A 23,129-nucleotide genomic window follows, 5' to 3' on the forward strand; every position below is an offset into this window, starting at 1 on the left:
CCCCTCCACCCACAGGTCATTCACAGAGCCTTCAGCAACCCTCTGGATACCTACCAAGCACAGGAACAGAACATGCCCAGGAGACTCAATGCACAGGGGAAGGCTACCCTCAATCTCACTCTCACCTCCAGAAACAAACAGAGGCACTATGCTTCCCAGTAGTTCCATGAAGAGAAAAATACAGCAGGTTCTCTTGACAAGCAGAACAGGCCAGAATTCACAAGGCTAACTCACGACTCTTTTAAGACCTCTTGATTTCTAAGTAAGCAAAGGGAGGGGATGCCCATGCTGCCTGGGGCAAGGGTTGCCAACTGTTACCCTGCTTTTGTGCCTTTAGCAGCAGAGAAATGCTGCAGGAGAAACCTTTCCTACCGTGGACCTCCATGCCTGGAAAAGCTGCTTTACCTGTTTATGTGGGTCAGACCATTATTAAAAAGGCACAGAAGCAGGGCCGGAATACTGAGGCAACTTCAGCTGTGGTGCATAATTACCATAGTACAGCATTGCACGTAGGGATGTCAGAGAATTCCGCCACGGATCTCGGGGAGGCCGAATGCCAGCACATTCGGCCCCCCGAAATCGGTGGCGGAACAGTCTGCCCCCCCCCCCGGATGAGACTTACCTGGGGCGGATATTCCTGGCGGCAGCGGCTGCGGCGGCGGTGGTGCGGTGGCGGCGGCGGCGGCGGCCGGTCTTCCGACCGGCTGCCACCGCTGCCATTTCCAGTTAAAAAAAACAAAACAAAACAAAAAACGTGATAGGCTACGTAAAGGTTTACGCAGCCTATCACGGCTGACTTTAAAAAAACAAAACAACGCGCATACGCAAATGGCGGCGGCCACGGCCGCTGCCATTTGTGTTCCTTATTTTGGCACGTCTTAGTCTACATCAAGATTTACGTAGACTACGACGGCGAAAATAAGGGGAACGCAAATAACGTAGCGGAGCACAGCCGGCCAGCCAGGATTCCGGGGGGCGGGAGGAACGGAGCGCCTCCCCCCCCCATCCAGGCACCATCAACATAATCCACGAAAGGTAAGTGCCTTTCGTACATCCCTAATTGCAGGTGAAGGCTATAAAATGTATCAGGCAGCCGTCTATAACACCTTCATGGTGCCCTACAAGAGTATATATTCTTCCTTCCAATGGAAGATTCCACTCCAAGTGCACTAAGGGCCACTTCTAATTTTTCTTCAAGTTGTGCACCTAAAAATATAACTCATGAAAAGACAAACACATGTAACACATGTGTTGTTGTTTAGTCGTTCAGTCGTGTCCGACTCTTCGTGACCCCATGGACCATAGCACACCAGGCCTTCCTGTCCTACACTCTCTCCCGGAGCGTGCTCAAGTCCATATTCATTGCATCGGTGATGCTATCTAGCCATCTCATCCTCTGCCGTCCCTTCTCCTTTTGCCTCCAATCTTTCCCAGCATCAGAGTCTTTTCCAGGGAGTTTTCTCTTCACATTTGGTGGCCAAAACATTTGAGCTTCAGCTTCAGTATCTGTCCTTCCAATGAGCACTCAGGGTTGATTTCCTTTAGGATGGACTGACTGGACCTCCTTGCAGTCCAGGGCACTCGTAAGAGTCTTCTCCAGCACCACAGTTTGAAAGCATCGATTCTTGGGCGCTCAGCCTTCCTTATAGTCCAGCTCTCACAGCCATACGTTACTACTGGGAAAACCATAGCTTTGATAATATGAACCTTTGTCGGCAAGGTGATGTCTCCGCTTCTTACTATGCTGTCTCGGTTTGCCATAACTTTCCTCCCAAGGAGCAAACGTCTTTTAATTTCATGGCTACAGTCACCGTCTGCGGTGATCTTGGAGCCCAAGAAAGTAAAATCTGTCACTGCTTCCATTTCTTCCCCTTTTAAATGCCAGGAAGTGATGGGAGCCAGATGCCATGATCTTAAGTTTTTTTAATGTTGCATTTCAAACCAGCTTTTTCACTCTCCTCTTTCACCCTCAACAAGAGGCTCTGTAGATCCTCTTCACTTTCTGCCATTAGGGTGGTATCGTCTGCGTATCTGAGGTTGTTGATAATTCTCCCGACAATCTTAATTCCGACCTGTGATTCATCCTACCCGGCATTTCTCATGATGTACTCTGCATATAAGTTAAATAAGCAGGGCGACAATATACAGCCTTGTCGCACTCCTTTCCCAATTTTGAACCAATCGGTTGTTCCATGTCCGGTTCTTACTGTTGCTTCTTGACCCTCGTACAGGTTTGTCAGGAGATAGGTAAGGTGGTCTGGTACTCCCATCTCTTGAAGAATTTGCCACAGTTTGTTGTGATCCACACAATCAAAGGCTTTAGCATAGTCAATGAAGCAGAAATAGACGTTTTTCTGGAATTCTCTTGCTTTCTCCATGATCCAGAGAATATCGGCGATTTGATCTCTAGTTCCTCTGCCTCTTCAAAACCCAGCTTGTACTTTGGGTAGTTCTCGGTTCACATGCTGCTGAAGCCTAGCTTGTAGGATTTTGAGCCTAACCTTGCTGGCATGTGAAATGAGCGCAATTGTACGGTAGTTTGAACACTCTTTGGCATTGCCCTTCTTTGGAATTGGAATGTAAACTGACCTTTTCCAGTCTTGTGGCCACTGTTGAGTGTTCCAAATTTGTTGGCATATTGAGTGCAGCACTCTAACAGCATCATCTTTGAGGATCTTAAATAGCTCAGCTGGAATATTGTCATCTCCGCTAGCTTTGTTGTTACTAATGCTTCCTAAGACCCACTTGACTTCACTCTCTAGGATGTCCGGCTCAAGTTCAGTGACCGCACTATCATGGCTATCAGGGACATTCAGATCTTTCCTGTATAGTTCTTCTGTGTATTCTTTCCACCTCTTCCTAATCTCATCCGCTTCTGTTAGGTCCCTGCCTTCTTTGTCCTTTATCATGCCCATCTTAGCACAAAAGTTCCCTTGATATCTCCGATTTTCTTGAAAAGATCTCTAGTCTTTCCCATTCTATTGTTTTCCTCCATTTTTTGGCATTGTTCATTTAAGAAGGCCTTCTTGTCTCTCCTTGCTATTCTCTGGAACTCTGCATTCAGCTGGATATATCTTCCTCTTTCTCCCTTGCTTTTCGCTTCCCTTCTTTCCTCAGCTACTTGTAAAGCCTCATCAGACAGCCACTTTGCTTTCCTGCATTTCTTTTTCTTTGGGATGGATTTCGTTGCTGCCTCCTGAACAATGTTACGGATCTCTGTCCATAGTTCCTCAGGCACTCTGTCTATCAGGTCTAATCCCTTAAATCTATTCCTCACCTCCACTGTATATTCATAAGGGATATGATTTAGGTCATACTTGAATGGCTTAGTGGTTTTCCCCACGTTCTTCAATTTAAGCCGAAATTTTGCAATAAGAAGCTCATGCTCTGAGCCACAGTCAGCTCCAGGTCTTGTTTTTACTGACTGTATAGAGCTTCTCCATCTTTGGCTGCAAAGTACATAATCCATCTGATTTTGATATTGACCATCTGGTGATGTCCATGTGTAGAGTCGCCTCTTGTGCTGTTGGAAAAGAGTGTTTGCTATGATCAGCGTGTTCTCTTGGCAAAACTCTATTAGCCTTTGTCCTGCTTCATTTTGTACACCAAGGCCATTCTTGCCTGTTATCCCAGTGATTTCTTGACTTCCTACTTTAGCATTCCAATCCCCTATGATGAAGAGGACATCTTTTTCTGGTGTTAGTTCTAGAAGGTGTTGTAGGTCTTCATAGAACCGATCAACCTCAGCTTCTTCAGCCTCAGTGGCTGGGGCATAGACTTGAATTACTGTGATGTTGAATGGTTTGCCTTGGATTCGTACTGAGATCATTCTATCGTTTTTGAGATTGTACCCCAGTACTGCTTTGCCCACCCTTTTGTTGACTATGAGTGCTACTCCATTTCTTCTACGGGATTCTTGCCCACAGTAGTAGATATGATGGTCACCTGAATTAAATTCGCCCATGCCTGTCCATTTTAGTTCGCTGATTCCCAAGATGTTGATGTTCAATCTTGCCATCTCAAGTTTGACCACCTCCAACTTAGCTTGATTCATTGATCTTACATTCCAGGTTCCTAAACAATATTGTTCTTTACAGCATTGGACTTTCTTTTCACCACCAGACACATTCACAGGCACATTTATCGGAGAGCCAAGATTAGCTGCAACAACCAGTTGAACTTGCGCTAGGTTTGCGGCCATGTAACATGTGGAATGGTTCGAAGAGCTACAGAATGTTCCTGAACACTCCCAGTTTTGTATTGTCCTGACTGGGTGCCTGCCCTTTACCCACAATGCACCACACACCTCCTGAACTAGCCCAACCAACCCCCAGTAGACAACTCCATGCTGATCTTACTTCTGCCCTTCTGCAGAGTGTACCCACTGTTCAAATCCTGCAATTGCCTTCTCCATCTGTGATGCTAAGCAGGCAAAGGACCAGTACAACAAGTGTCAGCACAGCATGAACCATATTAATGTTGGGGTTTTTAAAAAAAAGTTTCAAGCACCCTCCATCACGCAGAATTTTCCAGTCATCAACCCATCACATTCATACACAATCCCATCAAATTGACATCTGTCACAGAATGCATTGAACTCTAAACCCCATGCACCAACCTAGTACTACCCAAATGGCACAGTATTACCACTGTAATAACTGAGACTGCCAATCATCATGTTAGTTAGATGCCAGAGAACATCCTTTGTAGCTTAAACTTAACCTACCTGCTACTTCCAATGGCTTCCCTCCTTCCTCGTCATTTTGCAGTTGTTACTCACAGAACTTTTTTTTAAAAAGTGGTCTGTGCCCCAGCAGTTCTCTTCAGTTTTAGTGTAATCCATGTTCTGTTTTTACATTTATCATGGACAAAGCTCTCTTCCCGGACCCCGCCAATCTCTTCCTTGAAGTTGACCTTATTGGCTTTTATCCTGCCTCTGCAATTAATCCTGACAGGCTGCAGAGTGTCTTCAGCCCCTCCTCTTGCTCATCCTGCAAAGGGAAGCCTTTGAAGTAGAGCTTCAGCCAAAAAGTGGCCCAGTTTCCCCGAAAACCAACCGCAAGACAGTAAGACAGCCTGTCCCTTCTCTCGGATGGACCAGCAACTTGGGAGAGGGAGTGAGAGAAAGTCCTATTGTTCTCAGTGGGATCAAAGGTCAGCCGTCTGTGCACCACACACTTAGAGCCTGCTCTCTTTCATGGCTCCAAGGTTGATTTATTAACCTCAAGTGCTTGGTATGCAGAAAGCAAGCAAGCAAGCAAGAAAGAGAGAGATTTCCTTTCTCCTCTCTTGCTAGTGGCAGGCCCTCTCCAGCCGCCCTCGCTCTAGCAATGATGCCTGAGCTTTTCTCCCTCTCCAGCTTGTTTGGGACAGCCCTATCTGAAAACATACAGTAACACAGAGATTGTCCAGCCCTGGAGAAATGGCAACCCCAGGCCACAGTGTAGAGCATCCTTCCCCAGCTTGGTGCTCTCCAAATGTTTTGGACTACAACTCCTACAATTCCTGACCCTTGCCATGCTGGCTGGGGCTAATGGGAGTTGAAATCCAAAACATCTGGAGGACACCCAGTTGGGGAAGGGTGGTGTAGAGAACAGACAAACTACAGAAAAGAATTACCACAACCCCAAAGTGTCCTTCCAGCTTATCTGGCCAGGTCCAACTCCTTTATACTTTCTTCTCCCCAATTCTGGCATGCAGACAGCTTTGGGGGGTCCTAAGTGCACTAGCAATGTGACATGCTGCTCACTAAGTATCAACAGCCCCCTGGATCCCATCCACATCCCCTTTAAGGAAGGAACATTGCCTGTCTTATGGACTGCATGTTAGCTGCTGGACTATTAATGAATGACTGCCCCAAACAACTGGGCTCCCTTAATGGCCTTACTAACTCAGCACACCTGTTGTATTCCTAAGGAGGACACTAAGCCAACTTGGTGCAGACCTCTTGTGTGGAAGAGAGAACCTGGTTGTGTGGAATAAAGACAGTGATGCTGGTGTCAGCTGAAGTTCTTAATGGCATGTAATGGACCCCACCCCATCACTCTGTTCTCCTGCATTATAGATACAGGAGGGCATACCGAGGAAGTGCCAATGTAGCTACACTGAGAAAATTGCAAGTAGCATGTATTTATTTCTATTCAATCCCAATGTATTGTCGTAGATGGCAACAAACATATTGGATTTCACCAGGCATTGCTCACTTGCTTTCAAACCTATTTGTCCATTCTTGAGGGCTAGAAACCTGTTTTGTTTTGTTTTTAAGTCATTCCCAATGCCAAATTCTGCACTTGCTCAGTATGCAAAATTACAATTGCTTGAGTGCAGCCCACCAAATGTTTAAAAATCTCTATCAGTGAAACAATTTTTAATTTGTACATTTGATATGTGCTGTAGATATTTTTTAACCATCTCTCTCCTAGACATTGACACAGGCATGCAACCAAAACTCATCTTCAAAGCTTCTGGCTGGATGTGTGCATAGCAAGGAAATTACATCTGCATTTACAGCAGTAACTGTGTTGATTTGGACGCTTCGAAGCGGGGGGGAACAGCCGGTACTTATTAAAAACATTTTTTAAATCCTAAGCTGCTTCTGTTTCACTCAGCTGGGTTTGCATTAGCACAAATCCATGCGGCAGTTGTGCATCAGAAGCTACCCTGTGCTCTTCTGCACCACAGATAATGTGCAACTCTGTCCGCCATCTTGCCAAAGAAATGCTGCCATGAGGTCAGCATACACAAGGAGCTGCTTTGTACTGAGTCAGATCACAGAAATATCTAGCCCAACATTGTACTTCAGCAGCAGTTCTCCAAGATCTCAAGCAAGGGTCTTTCCCAACTCCTTTAACTGAAGATCCTTTGAATGGGAAATCCCTGGAATTGAAGTTGGGACCTTTTAAATGCAAAGCATGAGATTTTCTATGGAGTTACGGCCCTCCCCTCACTGGGAATTACAGAATTCCCAGTTAAAACTTGTAAAATGTAAAATGAGTTGTAAAATGGGGGATGGGACAGGAGGAGACGATCTCAGGGCCAGTATGAGGATACAATATACATGACTAGAGGAGAGATGCTCCCCGCTCCCCACAAATGAGTAACGTTTTTCCTGCATTTATTGAGAAGTTTCTTGTATTCTCTCTTCAGTACTACAATGGCTGAGGAATCACACAGGAAGTTCCCATGCAGATGCACTCTTAGTTTGTGCAATGGAGTGTGCACTATACTTCTGAACAGGCATGCTGGGAGAAAGGTTGGAAAGGATGTTTTGACCATTCTGGCAGTAGACTCCTCTGGGGGAAAGCTTCCAGGGACCCTCCAGGTCAGCGGCACAGCGCAGTTAACGAATTAAGTAGAGGCAGGCCCAAAACCACCTATTCACACCAGAAATCATGTGTCCAGATTACCTCTGGATGCATTCCTTAGTACAGAGCATTACCCTGCATACATGCAAAAGGCCTACCTTGGTTTTCCCCAGCTTCCATTCTCTCTGGATGCTGTCGTGCATCTGCAGGAAGGCTGCACATGTGGCCTTTGCACCATCTGGATTGTTCCAGTTCTTCAACAGCATCTTGTATCTGAGAGAACCAAAGAAAAGCTCTTGACGAGGAATAGGCACAAAGCAATTCTCCATCAGCATGAAGTGAAAACCCTCCTTTCCTGGTGGGATGCCATTCCTATCTCTCTTTTTGCTTCTGAGCGGTGACAGGTTTGAAGTGCCTTTAAGCTGGCAACTGGCTCCCCTTCATTATCTTTTCCAGTCGTCTGCAACGTAAGCAGCTGGTGTCCAGTGACAGGAGCACAGTAACTCTGGAGGGTAACCCAGTGTCCCAAAAACGGAATTTGACCAAAGTCCTGGACACAGTTTAACAAGTATAGTATACTTTTATTGGGAATGTTTATTATGGCCTGCCCAGGGTCACCTGGCATTTTTGCCCTAAAGCAGATCTCTGGACTTTCCTCTTCTCGAGAAGCAAGACATCCTGCTTCAAAGCCCTATTGTCTAGCTATTTCCCCATCACCACCCCTAAAACCCCAAAGCACTGAAAGTCACTCAGCAAAACTCCACCCTATGGAGCTGCACTGTCACTTTTACCTGAGGAGGAAATCTTGGAAGAGTCGCCGCACAGGAAAGCCAGCTCTCCGAACCTTCACCGTCTCCAGCATGCCTGAATATCTCAGTTGTTTCAGCACCACATCTGGACTGAAAAGATTTGGAGCCTAGGCGAAAAGCAGGAGTGTAGACAAGTCAAGGATAAGGGACAGGAATTAAGGGGTTGGCATGTATAAAAAGTATTGTGTTTGCCTTAGCATTGTGAAGACCATCTGCAGTATCTCACTTAACTAGCCACGTGCACGCTTGCGCACATACACACACGGGGGGACCAAGTGAATAAAAACCTTTCTCTAAAGCTTGAGAAAGAATTGTTTATGCAGGATGCTTCTTTAAATGTGTTTGTGTTTAATGTGTTTAAAAGGCACTCAGTGGACTCATGGGCTACAGAGAGCACCACCCCTTACAATAAGAATCTGCTGAGAGATCCAGCCCTTGTTCAAGAGGTCAGCACTCTTTGTCCTATTCCTTTTTGTGTTAGCCCTAGTTGAAGGAATCCAGGCCAGGCTCACAGAAGGCTCCTTTCTTACCATAACATCTGAGACTCTACTGTTCTTGCTTGCCTGCCAGCCATAGCTAATTCTCTGTTTATGCTGCCTTTGCAGGCTGTAAACTCACTGCACCCCATCTTCTAAAGAAAAGAATAGATCTCTCTCCCTCTCACACACACACAGACACAGACACACACCTCTGCCGTCTAACATCCTGCTGAAATTCCCTCCCTCCCCTCTCCTGTTAGCATCCTCAGCTCCACAGACTTACCTTTTCCAGGTTGGGTTTGATGCAGCGAATGAATAGTGGGTTGCAAGAGCTGAGCGTCGCCATCAAGGAGTGTAGGGAGTCCTGGAAAAGAACAGCAAGAGTCATTCCTTAAGGGAAATGGATCCCGAGGGACCTTGTCCACCAACTCTTTCCACACACACACACACACACACACACCAGCCTGCCATACAAACATTTTCTGGTGGGATGGAGAAACAGGAACCTCTGACCATCAGCTTTCATGTGGCCCAGCATGTCTTACAAGTTGTGTATCGGCATACACAATTTGTGGTGAAGCCATTCTGGAAGTGCACTCACTACATTCTCTCTAGGCAAGCAACTTTCTCTCCTAGGCTGGGTTCAGTGAAAACCACTTCTGCCAATCCGCAATGGAGCCAGCAATGCATAGCACTGACTGGCTCACACCTATGCTGTCCAGAAACCACTCCCCCTTCCCCAATCCGGGAGCAGTTTTGCAACTAAAATAACATTAGATTGGGCTTTAAAAATAAACATGGGGTGCGGGTGGGGCAAATATACATCTCGTTGGATAAATGTACATGTGGTGCTCTTGTTTTTTAAGGAACATCTGCGTGCACTCGCAGTGGGCCTGCTGCTCCTACCCTGAACTGGGAGCTGACCGTCGGCCTGCGCCTCTGAGTTCCCATCTTCAGAGTGTCTTCACTGTTGCAGCTAGAGACTCTTTCAAAGAGATCATAAATGAAATCCAGCCTGGGAGCAAACAGAAGTGTAAGGCAGAGAGAGAAGACATTGAAGACCAAATTCCAAAGGCAGAAACGCATAGGCTAGTGCTTGCACTGTCTTAAACTGGGTAATGCATTCATTCCTCCTCTTCATGCACAGAAGTGCTGCATTCTGCTGGATCATAAAGAGCAGGCTAAGCGCCAAGCCCAGCAACAGATATCCTACTGAGAACACAAGCAGTAAAGCTCCCACAACCATGAAGGAAGGGCTTCTGGAGATCCCGAATGTCTCCAGCCCACAAAATGGCTCATTTATATCAGGACTGGAAAACCTCTTTCAGGCTGAGAGCCGAATTCCATTTAGGAGAGAATCTCAGGGGCCATATTCCAGTGGTGGGCCAGGCAAATGGAATGGGGCCAAAATACTACAAATGCCAGCATATTATAGTTTAAAGCCCTTACTGCCAGTAGCTAATCCTCAGGAGAGGCATTTCAACCTTTTAGAATGGGGAAAAAAACTACACAAAAGCCGGGAAACCACCAAATGATCAGTGGTCAGGGGAAAGGGCATGACATTTGGGACCCCACGCAGACAGGATTTGGCCCCCTGAAGTTCCCCACCCTTGAGCTAGAGCTCTATGCCAGCTCCTGATCTTTATGTCCACATGACGGAGTGTCCCAAGGAACAGCTCCCCACCATTCAAACACGTTCATTGCCTCACTCCTTGCCCAACTAAATGGCTATGGATTGCTTACCTGCTGTCTTTCAGTATGTTTAAAATATCATCTCGAAAGGTGTCCCTGTTTTTCTCCAGAAAGCCCCTCACATCATAGAGGACCTGCAAATGACAGGTTGTAACACTAACATGCAAAAGTGCCACGACAACTATGGCTGTGCTCAACAACAAGGAAGACCCCCCATGCACACACAGCTAAACCTTCCAAATAATGTATGCCGCACTCCAGAAGAAACAAAAGAGAACATCTAGCCCAGAGGAGATATGGACAGTCATGTTCTGCTGTATAACAGGGACAATGCAGTGTAGCATTTAGAGTGCTGGACAAGGATAGGGGAGACCCAGGTTCAAATCCCCACTCAGCCACGAAGCTCACCAGAAGACTTGGGCCAATCAATATCTCTCTGCCTGGCCTACTTCACACGGTTGTTATGAGGATAAAAGTGGAGGGAGAAACATGTGTGCCACCCTGAGCTCCTTTGGGGGAGGATAGGATAAAAATATCACAGATAAATACAATCCACAGCCCATCATCTCTTAGCAAAAGAGTTTCACACAGCTTCTCTCTACCAACTGCAACCCATCAGCCAGTCTCTGTTTTGGGCTACTCGATGACAAAAACCCTGACATAGGAACCAGTAGAGTGCACAGATGCTACATGTAGTTGGCATGTCAGCAATTCCATGGTGCAAGTAAACTCCACATCCAGAATGACGAACAGTTGTTTGGCAGACTGGGGGAAGTACGATACTGCTGGGAAACAAGGCCCGTGCTCCCTGCATGCCTTGTGTACCCAGCAGAATGACTGGGAATGCAGCTGCATGGTGTCCACTTCCAACCACGGCGCAGCCCCTTCTGGGTGCAGCTGTGGCTGCGAGGGATGCAGCCCACTGAGGGTTCTGGGGGTCCAATGCGGCTCCCCAACCGTCCACGGTTGCCCACCCCTGCATTAGTCACCAGGGGGGATCCCTGCCCAGCTTATAATATTTAGAATCATTTACTACGTGAAGCCTGGCTACCCTTTGTAACTCTTTATGCCACCTCCAACAGTTACCAGGAATACAGAGAGGGCCCACAACATGATGGCCAAGCCCAACACGTAATGGCTTCTAAAACACAGTGACTGTAATGTGCACTCTGATCCTAAACAAGCCTATTGCCTGTTCGGGTTGAACAAGATGATATCTGACAGGTCCAAACACAAAGCAGCAGCAGCAGCTTAGAGTTTTAAAACTTGGTAGAGGTTGACTTCCAACCTCATGTCCAGTCCTGACAGAAAACTTCCCACTTCTTTGTAGGCCGAGTCCTAACTGCTCACCAGCTTATAGGCCCTGAATTTAGCCAGCTGCCCAGTTATCTATCTGGCTAAAACGCACCTACCTCTCCAGCATAATGCTGGATCCCGAACTGGAAGTCTGTCACTCGTGGTTTCATGTAATACTGGTTGCTCTGAAACAAAAGTGAGGGAAGCACAGTTTCTAGTACAGTCGCATCAGCAGCCCCATGTTTACCAGGAAACTAGTAACTCCTGGCCCATAACCACCCAAACAGTGCACTGCAGAAATGGGCCAGGGCCACACAGTCTGGCATAGTGCTGTCCTCCTTCAACCAACTGACCAGTGCAAAGCAATCAGAAGCATCATCACCACAACAATCCAGCCAGGCTTGGTTTGGTGGAGCCAATGGGGAGGAAGTTATCTTTGCAAAGATCGGTCAGTGCAAAACCTCAAGCATTCTGATGAGTCAGAATACATCTTTCTGGAAGATTCCCTGCCTCCAGTTTCAGCATTCCAGCTATGTCACAAGCCGATCAGCTTGCCTACTGAATTCCCAGAAAAGTTAAAATGCATGTTCTTTTCAGAGTACAGATCATGTCTGTTAGCTTTTTAGCCATTATCCAGTAAACTGAACAAGCAAGCCTATTCTAGCCTGAAATATTAATCTAATTTCAACTTCCACCCACTAAGCAACAATTTATCTGTTAGAGACTTTGGGTCATCTGCTGAAGAGGGAATAAGGGAATAAGCATTTATGCAACCCTGTCTGCCTTGCTTTGAAGAGGGCTAGTTTGGCTTCAGAGTTGGACAGTCTTTTTTTCATCAGATGATATGAGGGGAGCTTTCCAGGGCTAGCAAAGGGGCCCAGCTAAAGAAGCTCCAAAAGATGAGGTGCAAATAACTGGCTCTGTGTAGAGGGTGCTGCTATTCCTCCTTGCGCAGCCTTCTTTAAAAAATGCAACACAGCCCTGAATGTGGAAGCAGTTCTCTTACCATATGACCACCAGAAAAGCAGCCATGTTGTTTTTAGAAGAGAGGAAATTAAAATATGGAGATTAGGGATGTTCTAGCTGTGGTTCAACACAGGGCTTTTCTTCCCTTTCATCTACAGCTTGATCTTTCTATCCCCTTGCTGTTCTCTTCTCCCTTAAAAAAGGTACGTGAATCCAATTGGCCACTGTGAGACAAGCTGTGGTAACCTCTAGACTGCATTACTGTAATGTGGTGGTCTACGCAGGGCTGATTTTGAGGAGTGTCTGGAAACTGCAGCTGGTCCAGAATGCAGAGGTTAGGCTGCTGTCTGGTGCCAGCTAAGGAGATAACTGCAATGATAACAGCTTGTTTCCAGGTCCAATTCAGAATTTTGGTTTTGACTTTTTAAATTCCTAAATGGTCTTGTCTCAGGTACTTAGGGGGATGCCTCCTCCCCAGTGTTCCCCTTTATGACTTAAGACAGTGGTGGGCAGACTTCAGGCTTGCAGGATCTACTTTGTTCTTTATTAGAAGCCTGAGAACCACTAAATGGAGCAAGGAGCAAAAGACAAAGAATTAAAGAATTCTGAGCCTACAAAATAGTTTTGAGTACCAGAACTGAATGGAGCTCATAATCCTTCCATTAAAAAACCCACTCCAGGTTACCCCAAGCTATCTTCATTTCAGCATATAATTTAGGACTCGGGAGAGTCTTTTTGTTACAGCTGTTCTTAAACTGGCAGTCAGAAATCTTTGCTGATCTACTGCAAATCAACCAAAGATCTATCAGAAGATCCACATCTAACTCCCACTAGTAGCCATTGATAGCCTTATCCTGCTCACCCCTGCACTTAGATCATCAGGAAATGCCCTGTTCAGTTACCCCCTCCCCTTGTTGAAGGTTTGGCAAGTGACTATGGGATATAGGGCTGTCTCTGAAGTGAAACTTTACCTTTCAAACTCCTTGCCTAAAAATGCCTGTCTGGCCAATTCACTCCTGATTTTTAGAAGGAGAGTTAAGCTGCAGAAGTGCTTGAGTCACTGGGAGGCAACTGATGTCGGGTTTATTTAGCTCTGTTTCTGATTTGTTCATATTATAATTTTACTGTGGTTTCTATTGTATTTTTTTTAAAAGAGCCTAAAATATAAAAATATAAGATCTATAAATACACACACGGAATGGTGTATATGCAAGTTTACTTACCCCATGCTGGCTATGGAGCTTTTCCAAGAGGGTGCTGTCTGTGCCTTTGGGGAATCTACTCTCTTCATTAACCAGTGCCAACAAGCCAAGTTTCTGCAGCCAAACAAAAGGGAGACAGTTAGCTGACAGACTACACCAGGAGTGTCATGGTGGGATGCTAAGCAGATGCAGAAGGTAGACATCTAGAACAGTGGGAGGGAAGTAAAGTACATTTTACAAAAAGGGTATGCTAAAAGGGATCATCTGCTTAGACTTACCTTAATCCCCAGGACAGTTTCAAATACAAGCAATACACACAATCAGATTTGGGATAAGAAGTCGAGTCCTAAACTGGCTGGAAAGCTGGACCTAGCTATAAGCACAAACCAACCCATTCACAGTTGAACTCCATTTAGCCAAGCCTTGTCATCATGCTTGGAGTGAGGAGTGAACACAGAGGAGTTGTGCTGGATCAGAACCAATGGCTTACCTAGTCCAGCATTCTTTTCATGTAGGGGCCGACCAGATGCCTATGGGAAGCCCACACGCAGGACATGAACACAACAGCATCCTCCTGCTCAGGTTTCCCAGCAACTGGTGTACAGGGGCATACTGCTCTAATACTGGAGGTAAAATACAGGTATCATGACTAGTAGCCAGTGATACCCTTGTTGTTGTTGTTGTTGTTCAGTCGTTCAGTCGTGCCCGACTCTTCGTGACCCCATGGACCATAGCACGCCAGGCCTTCCTGTCCTGCGCTCTCTCCCGGAGTGTGCTCAAGTCCATATTCATTGCATCGGTGATGCTATCTAGCCATCTCATCCTCTGCCGTCCCCTTCTCCTTTTGCCTTCAGTCTTTCCCAGCATCAGGGTCTTTTCCAGGGAGTTTTCTCTTCGCATTAGGTGGCCAAAATATTTCAGCTTCAGCTTCAGTATCTGTCCTTCCAATGAGCACTCAGGGTTGATTTCCTTTAGGATGGACTGATTTGACCTCCTTGCAGTCCAGGGGACTCGTAAGAGTCTTCTCCAGCACCACAGTTCGAAAGCATCAATTCTTCGGCACTCAGCCTTCCTTATAGTCCAGCTCTCACAGCCATACGTTGCTACTGGGAAAACCATAGCTTTGATTAGACGGACCTTTGTCGGCAAAGTGATGTCTCTGCTTCTTACTATGCTGTCTAGGTGTGCCATAGCTTTCCTCCCCAGGAGCAAGCGTCTTTTAATTTCATGGCTACAGTCACCGTCTGCGGTGATCTTGGAGCCCAAGAAAATAAAATCTGTCACTGCTTCCATTTCTTCCCCTTCTATAGGCCAGGAAGTGATGGGGCCAGATGCCATGATCTTAGTTTTTTTAATGTTGAGTTTCAAACCAGCTTTTGCACTCTCCTCTTTCACCGTCAACAAGAGGCTCTTTAGATCCTCTTCGCTTTCTGCCATTAGGGTAGTATCGTCTGCATATCGGAGGTTGTTGATAATTCTCCCGGCAATCTTAATTCCGACCTGTGATTCATCCAACCCGGCGTTTCTCATGATGTACTCTGCATATAAGTTAAATAAGTAGGGTGACAATATGCAGCCTTGTTGTACTCCTTTCCCAATTTTGAACCACTCGGTTGTTCCATGTCTGGTTCTTACTGTTGCTTCTTGACCCTCATACAGGTTTCTCAGGAGACAGGTAAGGTGGTCTGGTACTCCCATCACTTTAAGAATTTGCCACAGTTTGTTGTGATCCACACAATCAAAGGCTTTAGCGTAGTCAATGAAGCAAAAATAGACGTTTTTCTGGAATTCTCTTGCTTTCTCCATGATGCAGCGAATGTTGGCGATTTGATCTCTAGTTCCTCTGCCTCTTCGAAACCCAGCTTGTACTTCCGGTAGTTCTCGGCTCGCATACTGCTGAAGCCTAGCTTGTAGGATTTTGAGCATCACCTTGCTGGCATGTGAAATGAGCGCAATTGTGCGGTAGTTTGAACACTCTTTGGCGTTGCCCTTCTTTGGAATTGGAATGTAAACTGACCTTTTCCAGTCTTGCGGCCATTGTTGAGTGTTCCAAATTTGTTGGCATATTGAATGCAGCACTTTAACAGCATCATCTTTTAGGTTTAATCTCTTTTTAAAGCCATTCAACTTGCCCACCATCACTACATTTTCTGGCAGTGAATTCCATAGTTTAACTACGCTGACCCAACAATAGTGGCAACCAAGGCAATCACATAGGATGCCACAACTAGAGGGGGCCCTCCCTCAGCTACATGAACGCCTTGGGAAGAGAGACAGAGAGCATGCACACATTGCTCTCTGTGCTTTTGGAGGAAGTTCACTGAGGCAACTTAGTGGTTTTAAATGTTCACACCTAAATTCTTTCAATTTCGCAATTTATCTCTTTTATTGCTGTAGCAGTTCTGGTTTTAATTTCTGCTGTTTTTCATTTGTTATGATGCGGTTTTGATGAAGCCACTTTTCAAAATGTAAAGAACACAAGTGAGAGCCTTCTGATCTCCATCAGCTGCCTGGGACACAGACATACTTATAAAGGAGAAAAATTAATCATATTAATCTTCTTCGCTTAGATTCTTTACATTAACAGCTTCTTTTGGCTCCCTTGCATTTGGAGGAAATTATGAATGCAATTACAAATATGAATACTGGGAAATCACCTGGTCCGGATAGATTCCCCAGTTGAGTGGTACAAAATATTCTCCAGCCTTTTAGCTCCAGTGCTGCACGGCCTCTAACCATATTTCTGAGTCGGGCTCCCTTTCTTCATTGTCATTCATTCATTCATTCATTCATTCTTCATTATATTCATTCTTCATTCTTCTTATATTACTGAGATCCTTAAGCCTGGCAAGGATCATACCTACTGTGCTATTGACCTATATCGTTAATTAACATAGGAATCAAAATATCAACAACAATTTTGGCCGATAGACTGCAACAGTTATTGCTGCATTGATTCAACTGGACCAAGTGGGATTCATTAAAAACAGACAGGGAGCTGATAATCTCAAATTAGTTGCTGATCCAGTTACGTTAAACTCTGAAAGAATCAACCAGGCGGCCATAGTTTCCTTGGATGCAGAAAAGGCGTTTGACAAAATTCACTGGAAATTTATTTTTACTAATTTCAGTTTTCCAACAGAATTCTGACAGAAATGGGTTAAAATCTTATACTCGGCTCTGAGAGTGAGAGTAATGACTAACGGTTTATTCTTGGCTTTTTTTCCCCCTTGGGCGGGGCACCAGACAAGTCTGTCATCTCCCCATTGATATTTGACTTATGCTTGGAACCCCTGACGTGTGCTATTAGACAAAACAGTAGTATTCATGGATTTGTGCAAGCTAGCTTAGAATTTATTATCCTTTATGCTGAACTTCTGCTGTTTATTTTGAAACTCCAGTCATCAGTTCCAGCTGTGATGAAACTGATTAATACTTCTGATTATTTGTCCAGCTATTAAATTAATTGGTCGAAGTCAGAAATAATGCCGATTGGAGAGAGGTTATTATTGGCTAATACGCTAGAGAGAACTCTAGCGTATTAGCCAACTGGAAATTTCAACAGTGCCCAGAGTTCATTACGTATTTGAGAATAGTTAGTGCTAGAGATATATTCCAAATGATTAAGTTAAATTTAAACAAGTTGATTAATGATATTTTCATGACAGATGGGCATCTTTAAAGTTGAGTTTATGGAGTAAGGTTAATACACTCAAGATGAATACTATACCTCAAATTGTTTACATTATACATGGGACCCCCTTACTTATACCTGGCAAATATTTCCAAAAACTTAATGTTTTGTTTCACAAATTTGGGGCGGGGGAGGGGGGTCCTTTCCACCAAGAATATCTCTGAAAAGGATGCAACTTCCAGTTAAAGAAAGTGGGTTTGACTTTCCAGCTCTTGCTACAAATCATTGGGCTTATCTGTTGACCTGTACTAAACTTTGGTCTTTTCCACTTAGAATTGATTTTCCACCTTGATCAGTTTTGGAATCTTCCTGTCTGGAGCCTCTCTCCAAATGGATGAATATTAGGTTCTCGGCATTTTAAGGCAGATAGAGGTCCTCCCACAGTCTTGTCAGTTAGAGATGTGTGACGTATAATGTCACACCAATTACAGTTTGATCCATTTTCCCATGCCAAATTGACTTTATGAGGAAATCCAGATCTAAGAATTGGAAAGAAAATGTTTCTGTGGAGGACCTGGACAGATAAAATGATCTTTACCCTGGATCAGTTATTGGTGCTGATGATGAGTTTTTGCCATTTGCAGCTTTGCAAGATAAATTTGATTTGCCTGCTACAGCTGAATGGCAGTATTTGCAATTGAAATATTTGTTAGAATCTAGATTCGGTCCTGCTGCTTTTACTGCCTCTGAGTCCCCTTTGCTATTGGAACACTTATTGACGCTGACCAGGTGTATCGACTCATGATTTATGTTTATAAATACTTATCATCAGTGAATAAATATGACACACGGGGTCTTCAGCAGGAATGAAACAGGGAATTGGAATGTCCTCAATGGACTGCCGTTTTAGCGTCTGTATTTGATATGTCTATGGACCTCTCATTACGTCTTATTCTGCAAATACTTTTGTTTCTGGTCTGTTGGATGCCACAACTCCTCCTCCTCTTACCCACAATGCCTCACACACTGACCCTCCTGAAACCTGTTAATTTGCCACAGAAGTGATACAAGCCAAGGCAGGGTGGAAAGAGTATCTCTTAAGCCATTCCCCATACATAAGAATGAACAGATAAGTTGTTTTCTAAAGAGGAGGCCTGTCAGAGTACTAATTTCAAAATGAGACATAGAAACAGGAACTGACACTTCAGATCAAGGGTCAGAGAAAAGCTTGATCACAGAGGAAGAAGAATCTTGGCTGCCTCCCCCATCCCAATATCACTTCAGCCAGAGAAACATACCTTCTCAATAAGATCGAGGCACTCTGCATTATCCATCCAATCAATGGCTTCCCAGCTTATCCCTTCTCTGCCAAACAAAGAAGAAAAACAAGTCAAGCACTCATTTGTGGAGAAGAGAAATGAAGAAACAACAAGAAGCGTTGCATTTTGGAGTGGAGGAGAGACAAAAGAGCAAGGAGAGGAAAATATCATCATGGGCCTACAAAAGAAGAAAAAGCAGAGAGGCTGGCCCTATCGTTAGGCAAAGTGAGACAGCTGTGTTGGAGGCAGATGCTGGGGCATGCGGGGGGCAGCAAGTTATTGGAGGACAGAGCTTTGTTGTCCTGCAAGCAAGGCTGCTGATCTCAGGTGCAGAGGAGGATGCAGTCGCATTGTAAGGTTCAACTGCCAGTCTGGTCAGCTTCTGTACATGGAATTGGGGGTGGGAAGTACCTTGTCCTTTGCCTCAGGCAGCAAAATTATCTTGGGCCAGCCCTGCACCCTTACCTGAAATTTCCTAACACAGCCACTTTCACATGGAAAAGTAAATGATGAAATGCAAAATGGCTTTCCTACTGCTTAGCAGTTGTTCATCCTTCATCTGAGAGTGAAGGGCTCTCTTGGCAGCCAGGAGCCACTACAAATTATCCGTTAAGACCTCTGCCTCCTGAAAGGCCCATTTCTCTACCTGTTGTACTCAAGCTGCTCCAGGGAGAATATGTGCTTGTTGAAGTACTCCTGGAGCTTCTCATTTGCATAGTTAATATTAAACTGCTCAAAACGATTCACCTGTGTGTGTGACAAGAGAAACCAATATTAATTCCCATGTTTTAATAACGTTTTCCTCAAGGGCCATAAGGAAGAGGTCATGCATGCAGGAAGTATGGGAGGGATGGCATCAGCTTGTTCCCGTTGGCCAATGTTGGCTATTCTGTGTTCATGTCACAGAATAGCCAAGTGGTGCATGGATTGGTGTAGAACCAACAGAGCACAGAAGACAAGGTTGAGAGTTCAAGATGCAACAAGGCACAGAGGGGGAAAACCCAGTTCAATATGTCTGTATGAGGGAATGCATGCACATGTCCATTTGCCCAAGGACAGATATCTGCTATACCAAGGGCAGGGAACTTGGTGCCTTTCAGATGTTTTGGACTACAACAGGCATAACCCCTTGCCATTGGCCATGCTAGCTGGGGCAGGTGGGAGATGTAGTCTAAAACATCTGGAGGGCACCACATTGCTACCTCTGTACTATACGTTCCTATTATGGTGGTGAACCTAAATGTCCTTCCTGGGTGACTCTCACAGGACGTTCTACATTGACAAAGTCCTGGAATTACCTCTGCCTTGCTGGCCTTCCTCTCACCCCCACAGATATCTCAGCCCAGCTAGTCTTCTGCATCCACTGAAACCATCTTCGTTTCATATCACAATCTCCCCAAAGCTTGATTTCTGACCTGGAAATTCTCAAAACCGAAGATATCCAGAATCCCCACAGACTTAAAGTTTTCCTTCCCTTTTATCTTAGAGTTAATCCTGCCAATGATCCATGAGAAGCACCGTGAATACAGAGCCATGGCAAGAGAGTCTCTGGAGTCAGCAGCCTAGGAGCAAACAGGGAGAAAGATGCTGCTTGGTCAGACATGACTATCAGCAAGGATGGGAATCAGTTGCATCACTCTATTTCAGGAGCAGGGAACCTCAGGACCCAGGGCCAAATCCAGCCCACCTGGGGTCCTAATCTGGCCCTCCAGGGTTCCCCAGATGACTATGCCCCCTTCCCTTGACCACCTATCCTTTGGAGGCTCCCCAGCTTTTGTGTAGTTCCCCCCTCCCTCTCCCCATTCTAAAAGGTTAACATGCCTCTCCTAAAGCCTAGTTCCTGGCAGGAAGAGCTTTCAGCTAAAATATCCTGGTATTCTTTGGCAATTTTGGTCCCACTCCTTTTGCCTTTGGCCCCACCCACCACTGGAATGTAGCCCCAGAGAGTTTCTCCAAAATGGAACTTGGCCCTTGAGCTGAAAGAGGTCAACATTCTTGCTCTGTTTGCTAGAGACCAGCATGCCCAATTACCGGGTACCCCACAGAGGAAACTCAAGCAGCAAAAAGGTTTTGCAACCATATAACTTTCCCTGAGAAACTACGTTTTAAGGAGCAAACAGTGGAAAAACCTCATCTGAAACCTCAGTGCCTGCATTGGGCATGACAGAATAACCACTCCCAAACAAGCCTCCCAGTTCTAGTTCAGCCCAACCAGGCCTGGTTCTCACAGCTGCAGACAAGGTGGCAGAGGACCGCCTTCCCTTTTATAAACCCATAAGAGCATCTGGGGAGATCTTGCTTGCGGTACCGCAGCCAGTTGACTAACGAATGGCAGGGGCCCAGAAGCGAGCTTTTTTTGTCATAGTGCCTGTACTTTGGAACCCCCCCCCCCCCATGCCATACAGGAGAGGCACAGTCTGTCCTGTGTTTTAGGTGCCTCCTGAAGACGCACTGTTTGCTCAGGCTTTCCCCATATATGTTTTTATGTTGTATGCCGCTTTATGGTTTTATTGTTCTTTTATTACTGTACACCTCTTAGAGACATTGTTTTATGACAAGCCGTCTAGAAATTACGTTATGTAAAAAATAAACATAAAATAAAACTCGGTCTGGACTGTTCCAGTTCAAACTGCAGGTGAGGGACTTGCGTGATTGAAGCTTCTCTCTCTATTTTTTTTTAAATCCCTGCATTTAGAAAACCAGATGTCAGGAAGAAGGGCCTAGCCTAGACATCTCCCTGTCTCACTAGTCTTCCATAGATAGGAATGTTTTTCTTGTTCAATTGTCGATTGACATTCAACTGTTCAAACCCTTACCGGCCATCTGAACTGGTACAGTTGAGACATGGATTACTGCCTCAGCTGCTATTTGTGAGAACTAGGCCCTAGTCAGCCAAAACCTCCCATGATTCTAGGAGGGTGCCCAAGGAAACCCCATTCCTTTCCTCCTATAGCTGTCCCAAAACTTCAAAGTGCCTCACAGGAAACTATAAATCAGAAGACAGGGGAGCCACAAGACCTCTCCTTTGGTGGCTCAATGACCCCAATGTCCGCTGGGAAGTCTGAAGCCTAAACTGCACGTCACAAGGAATGCATCTCCTCAGTAACATTTTATAAAAGACACCATTGCTCTGAGAGTTTTCCTGCCCCCACTCCACTTCATTGGCTGCAGCCTGCAGTTGGAGCAGGGGGGGGGGGGTGTCCCTCTGGGCACAATGACGTCACCTCACAAGTCTTTAACTAAACATTACTGAAGAGACATGAGGGAAAGGCGCAGGTCAGTGGCAGCAGCGACACATTCCTTCTAACATATAGCTTGGGCCAAAGCCAATCACATTTAGTGAAGTACAGACAAGAAGAAGCAGAAGTCAAGCAGTCAGACTGCACAGTCACTCAGCATCTCTGCACCATCTTTCAAGGACAGGCGCCTGACTCACCACACCCAGCACTGGGACAAAAGAAGCAGCTGGGTGTGGGGGGAACACAGACAGATGTGTTCTGTCAAAGGCTCCATTGACTACCCCGTCACTCCTTCTGCTCAGCACACTGAAAATGTCAACGTTTGGAATGGTAATGAGCTTTGCATACACTGCAAGCTGCCTGGGATCTCCACGCCCTCTTATGCCCAGAACAGCATCTGGCAACAGCTGGCTGCTGTCCCTGGAGGGCTGGGATGGGGGAAAGTGGCATTTGGAAGCAGAAAGCCTAACTAGCAAGAAATGGCTACCCTTTTAACTATCAACAAAAGCCCGATACCTTTTGTAAAGTTCAGAGCTATGTATTACAGTCATTTGCTTGTGTACCATGCATGAATCGAAGCTGGCACTTTAGAATTTCAGCTGCCATTTAAAAAGAGCAGACATTAAGACTCAGGTATTGCAGAAATAAGAACATAAGACTGCCTTGTGGATCAGATCAGAGAGCCATCTAATCCAGCACTCTAACAGTGGCTAGGCAGATGCCCACAGAAAGTACACAAACAGGGAATAAAAGGAGACAGATATCCTTTACCGTTTCTCGCTGGCACCTGGTTGTCAGAGGTATACTGTCCCTGGGTGTGGAGGTTACATTTTAACTGTCAGAACTTAGAGCCATCAATATACCTGCCTTGCATTAATCTGTCAAACATATTTTTAGAGCCAATTACAATTGGCTCTAAACATCCTCCAGTGATTAATTCTGCAGATAAATTATGCACTGCCTTAAGAAGTTTTTCCATTCGTTTGTCCTGAACCTTAAGTGGTGGAGGATGGAGGATCTTGCCTTTTTGTCTCAGGGCAGAAAGACTAAGACAGGCTGTGGGGTTGGCTCTATTGCTAGGCCCAATCAAGCCCCAAAATATTGCTCTGAGCTCCTAATCAAATGCGAAATGCTCATTTTCTTTGTTTAGGTTCATATGCAAGGTCGCCCTTCCTTGTAAACTTCCTGG

At 45.4% G+C, this 23,129-nt stretch overlaps 1 protein-coding gene across 1 annotated transcript in view; it reads right to left on the reverse strand.

Annotated features, from left to right (window-relative positions):
• LOC146358171 (unconventional myosin-X-like) overlaps window positions 1-23,129 on the reverse strand; it is a 71,988-nt gene that overhangs the window by 40,933 nt on the left and 7,926 nt on the right. Inside the window, exons 5-14 of the mRNA XM_084804542.1 lie at window positions 20,117-20,263; window positions 19,348-19,448; window positions 18,681-18,747; window positions 13,770-13,862; window positions 11,697-11,765; window positions 10,336-10,418; window positions 9,499-9,607; window positions 8,876-8,956; window positions 8,096-8,220; window positions 7,463-7,577 (exon numbers count right to left, since the gene is read on the reverse strand). Of these exons, the coding sequence (XP_084660668.1) occupies window positions 7,463-7,577; window positions 8,096-8,220; window positions 8,876-8,956; window positions 9,499-9,607; window positions 10,336-10,418; window positions 11,697-11,765; window positions 13,770-13,862; window positions 18,681-18,747; window positions 19,348-19,448; window positions 20,117-20,263 (990 nt within the window). The remainder of the gene's footprint in view (window positions 1-7,462; window positions 7,578-8,095; window positions 8,221-8,875; window positions 8,957-9,498; window positions 9,608-10,335; window positions 10,419-11,696; window positions 11,766-13,769; window positions 13,863-18,680; window positions 18,748-19,347; window positions 19,449-20,116; window positions 20,264-23,129) is intronic.

This window comes from Heloderma suspectum, chromosome 1 (assembly GCF_057233095.1).
Source record: "Heloderma suspectum isolate Gila_16-S chromosome 1, 16-S_ref, whole genome shotgun sequence".
NCBI lineage: Eukaryota > Metazoa > Chordata > Lepidosauria > Squamata > Helodermatidae > Heloderma > Heloderma suspectum.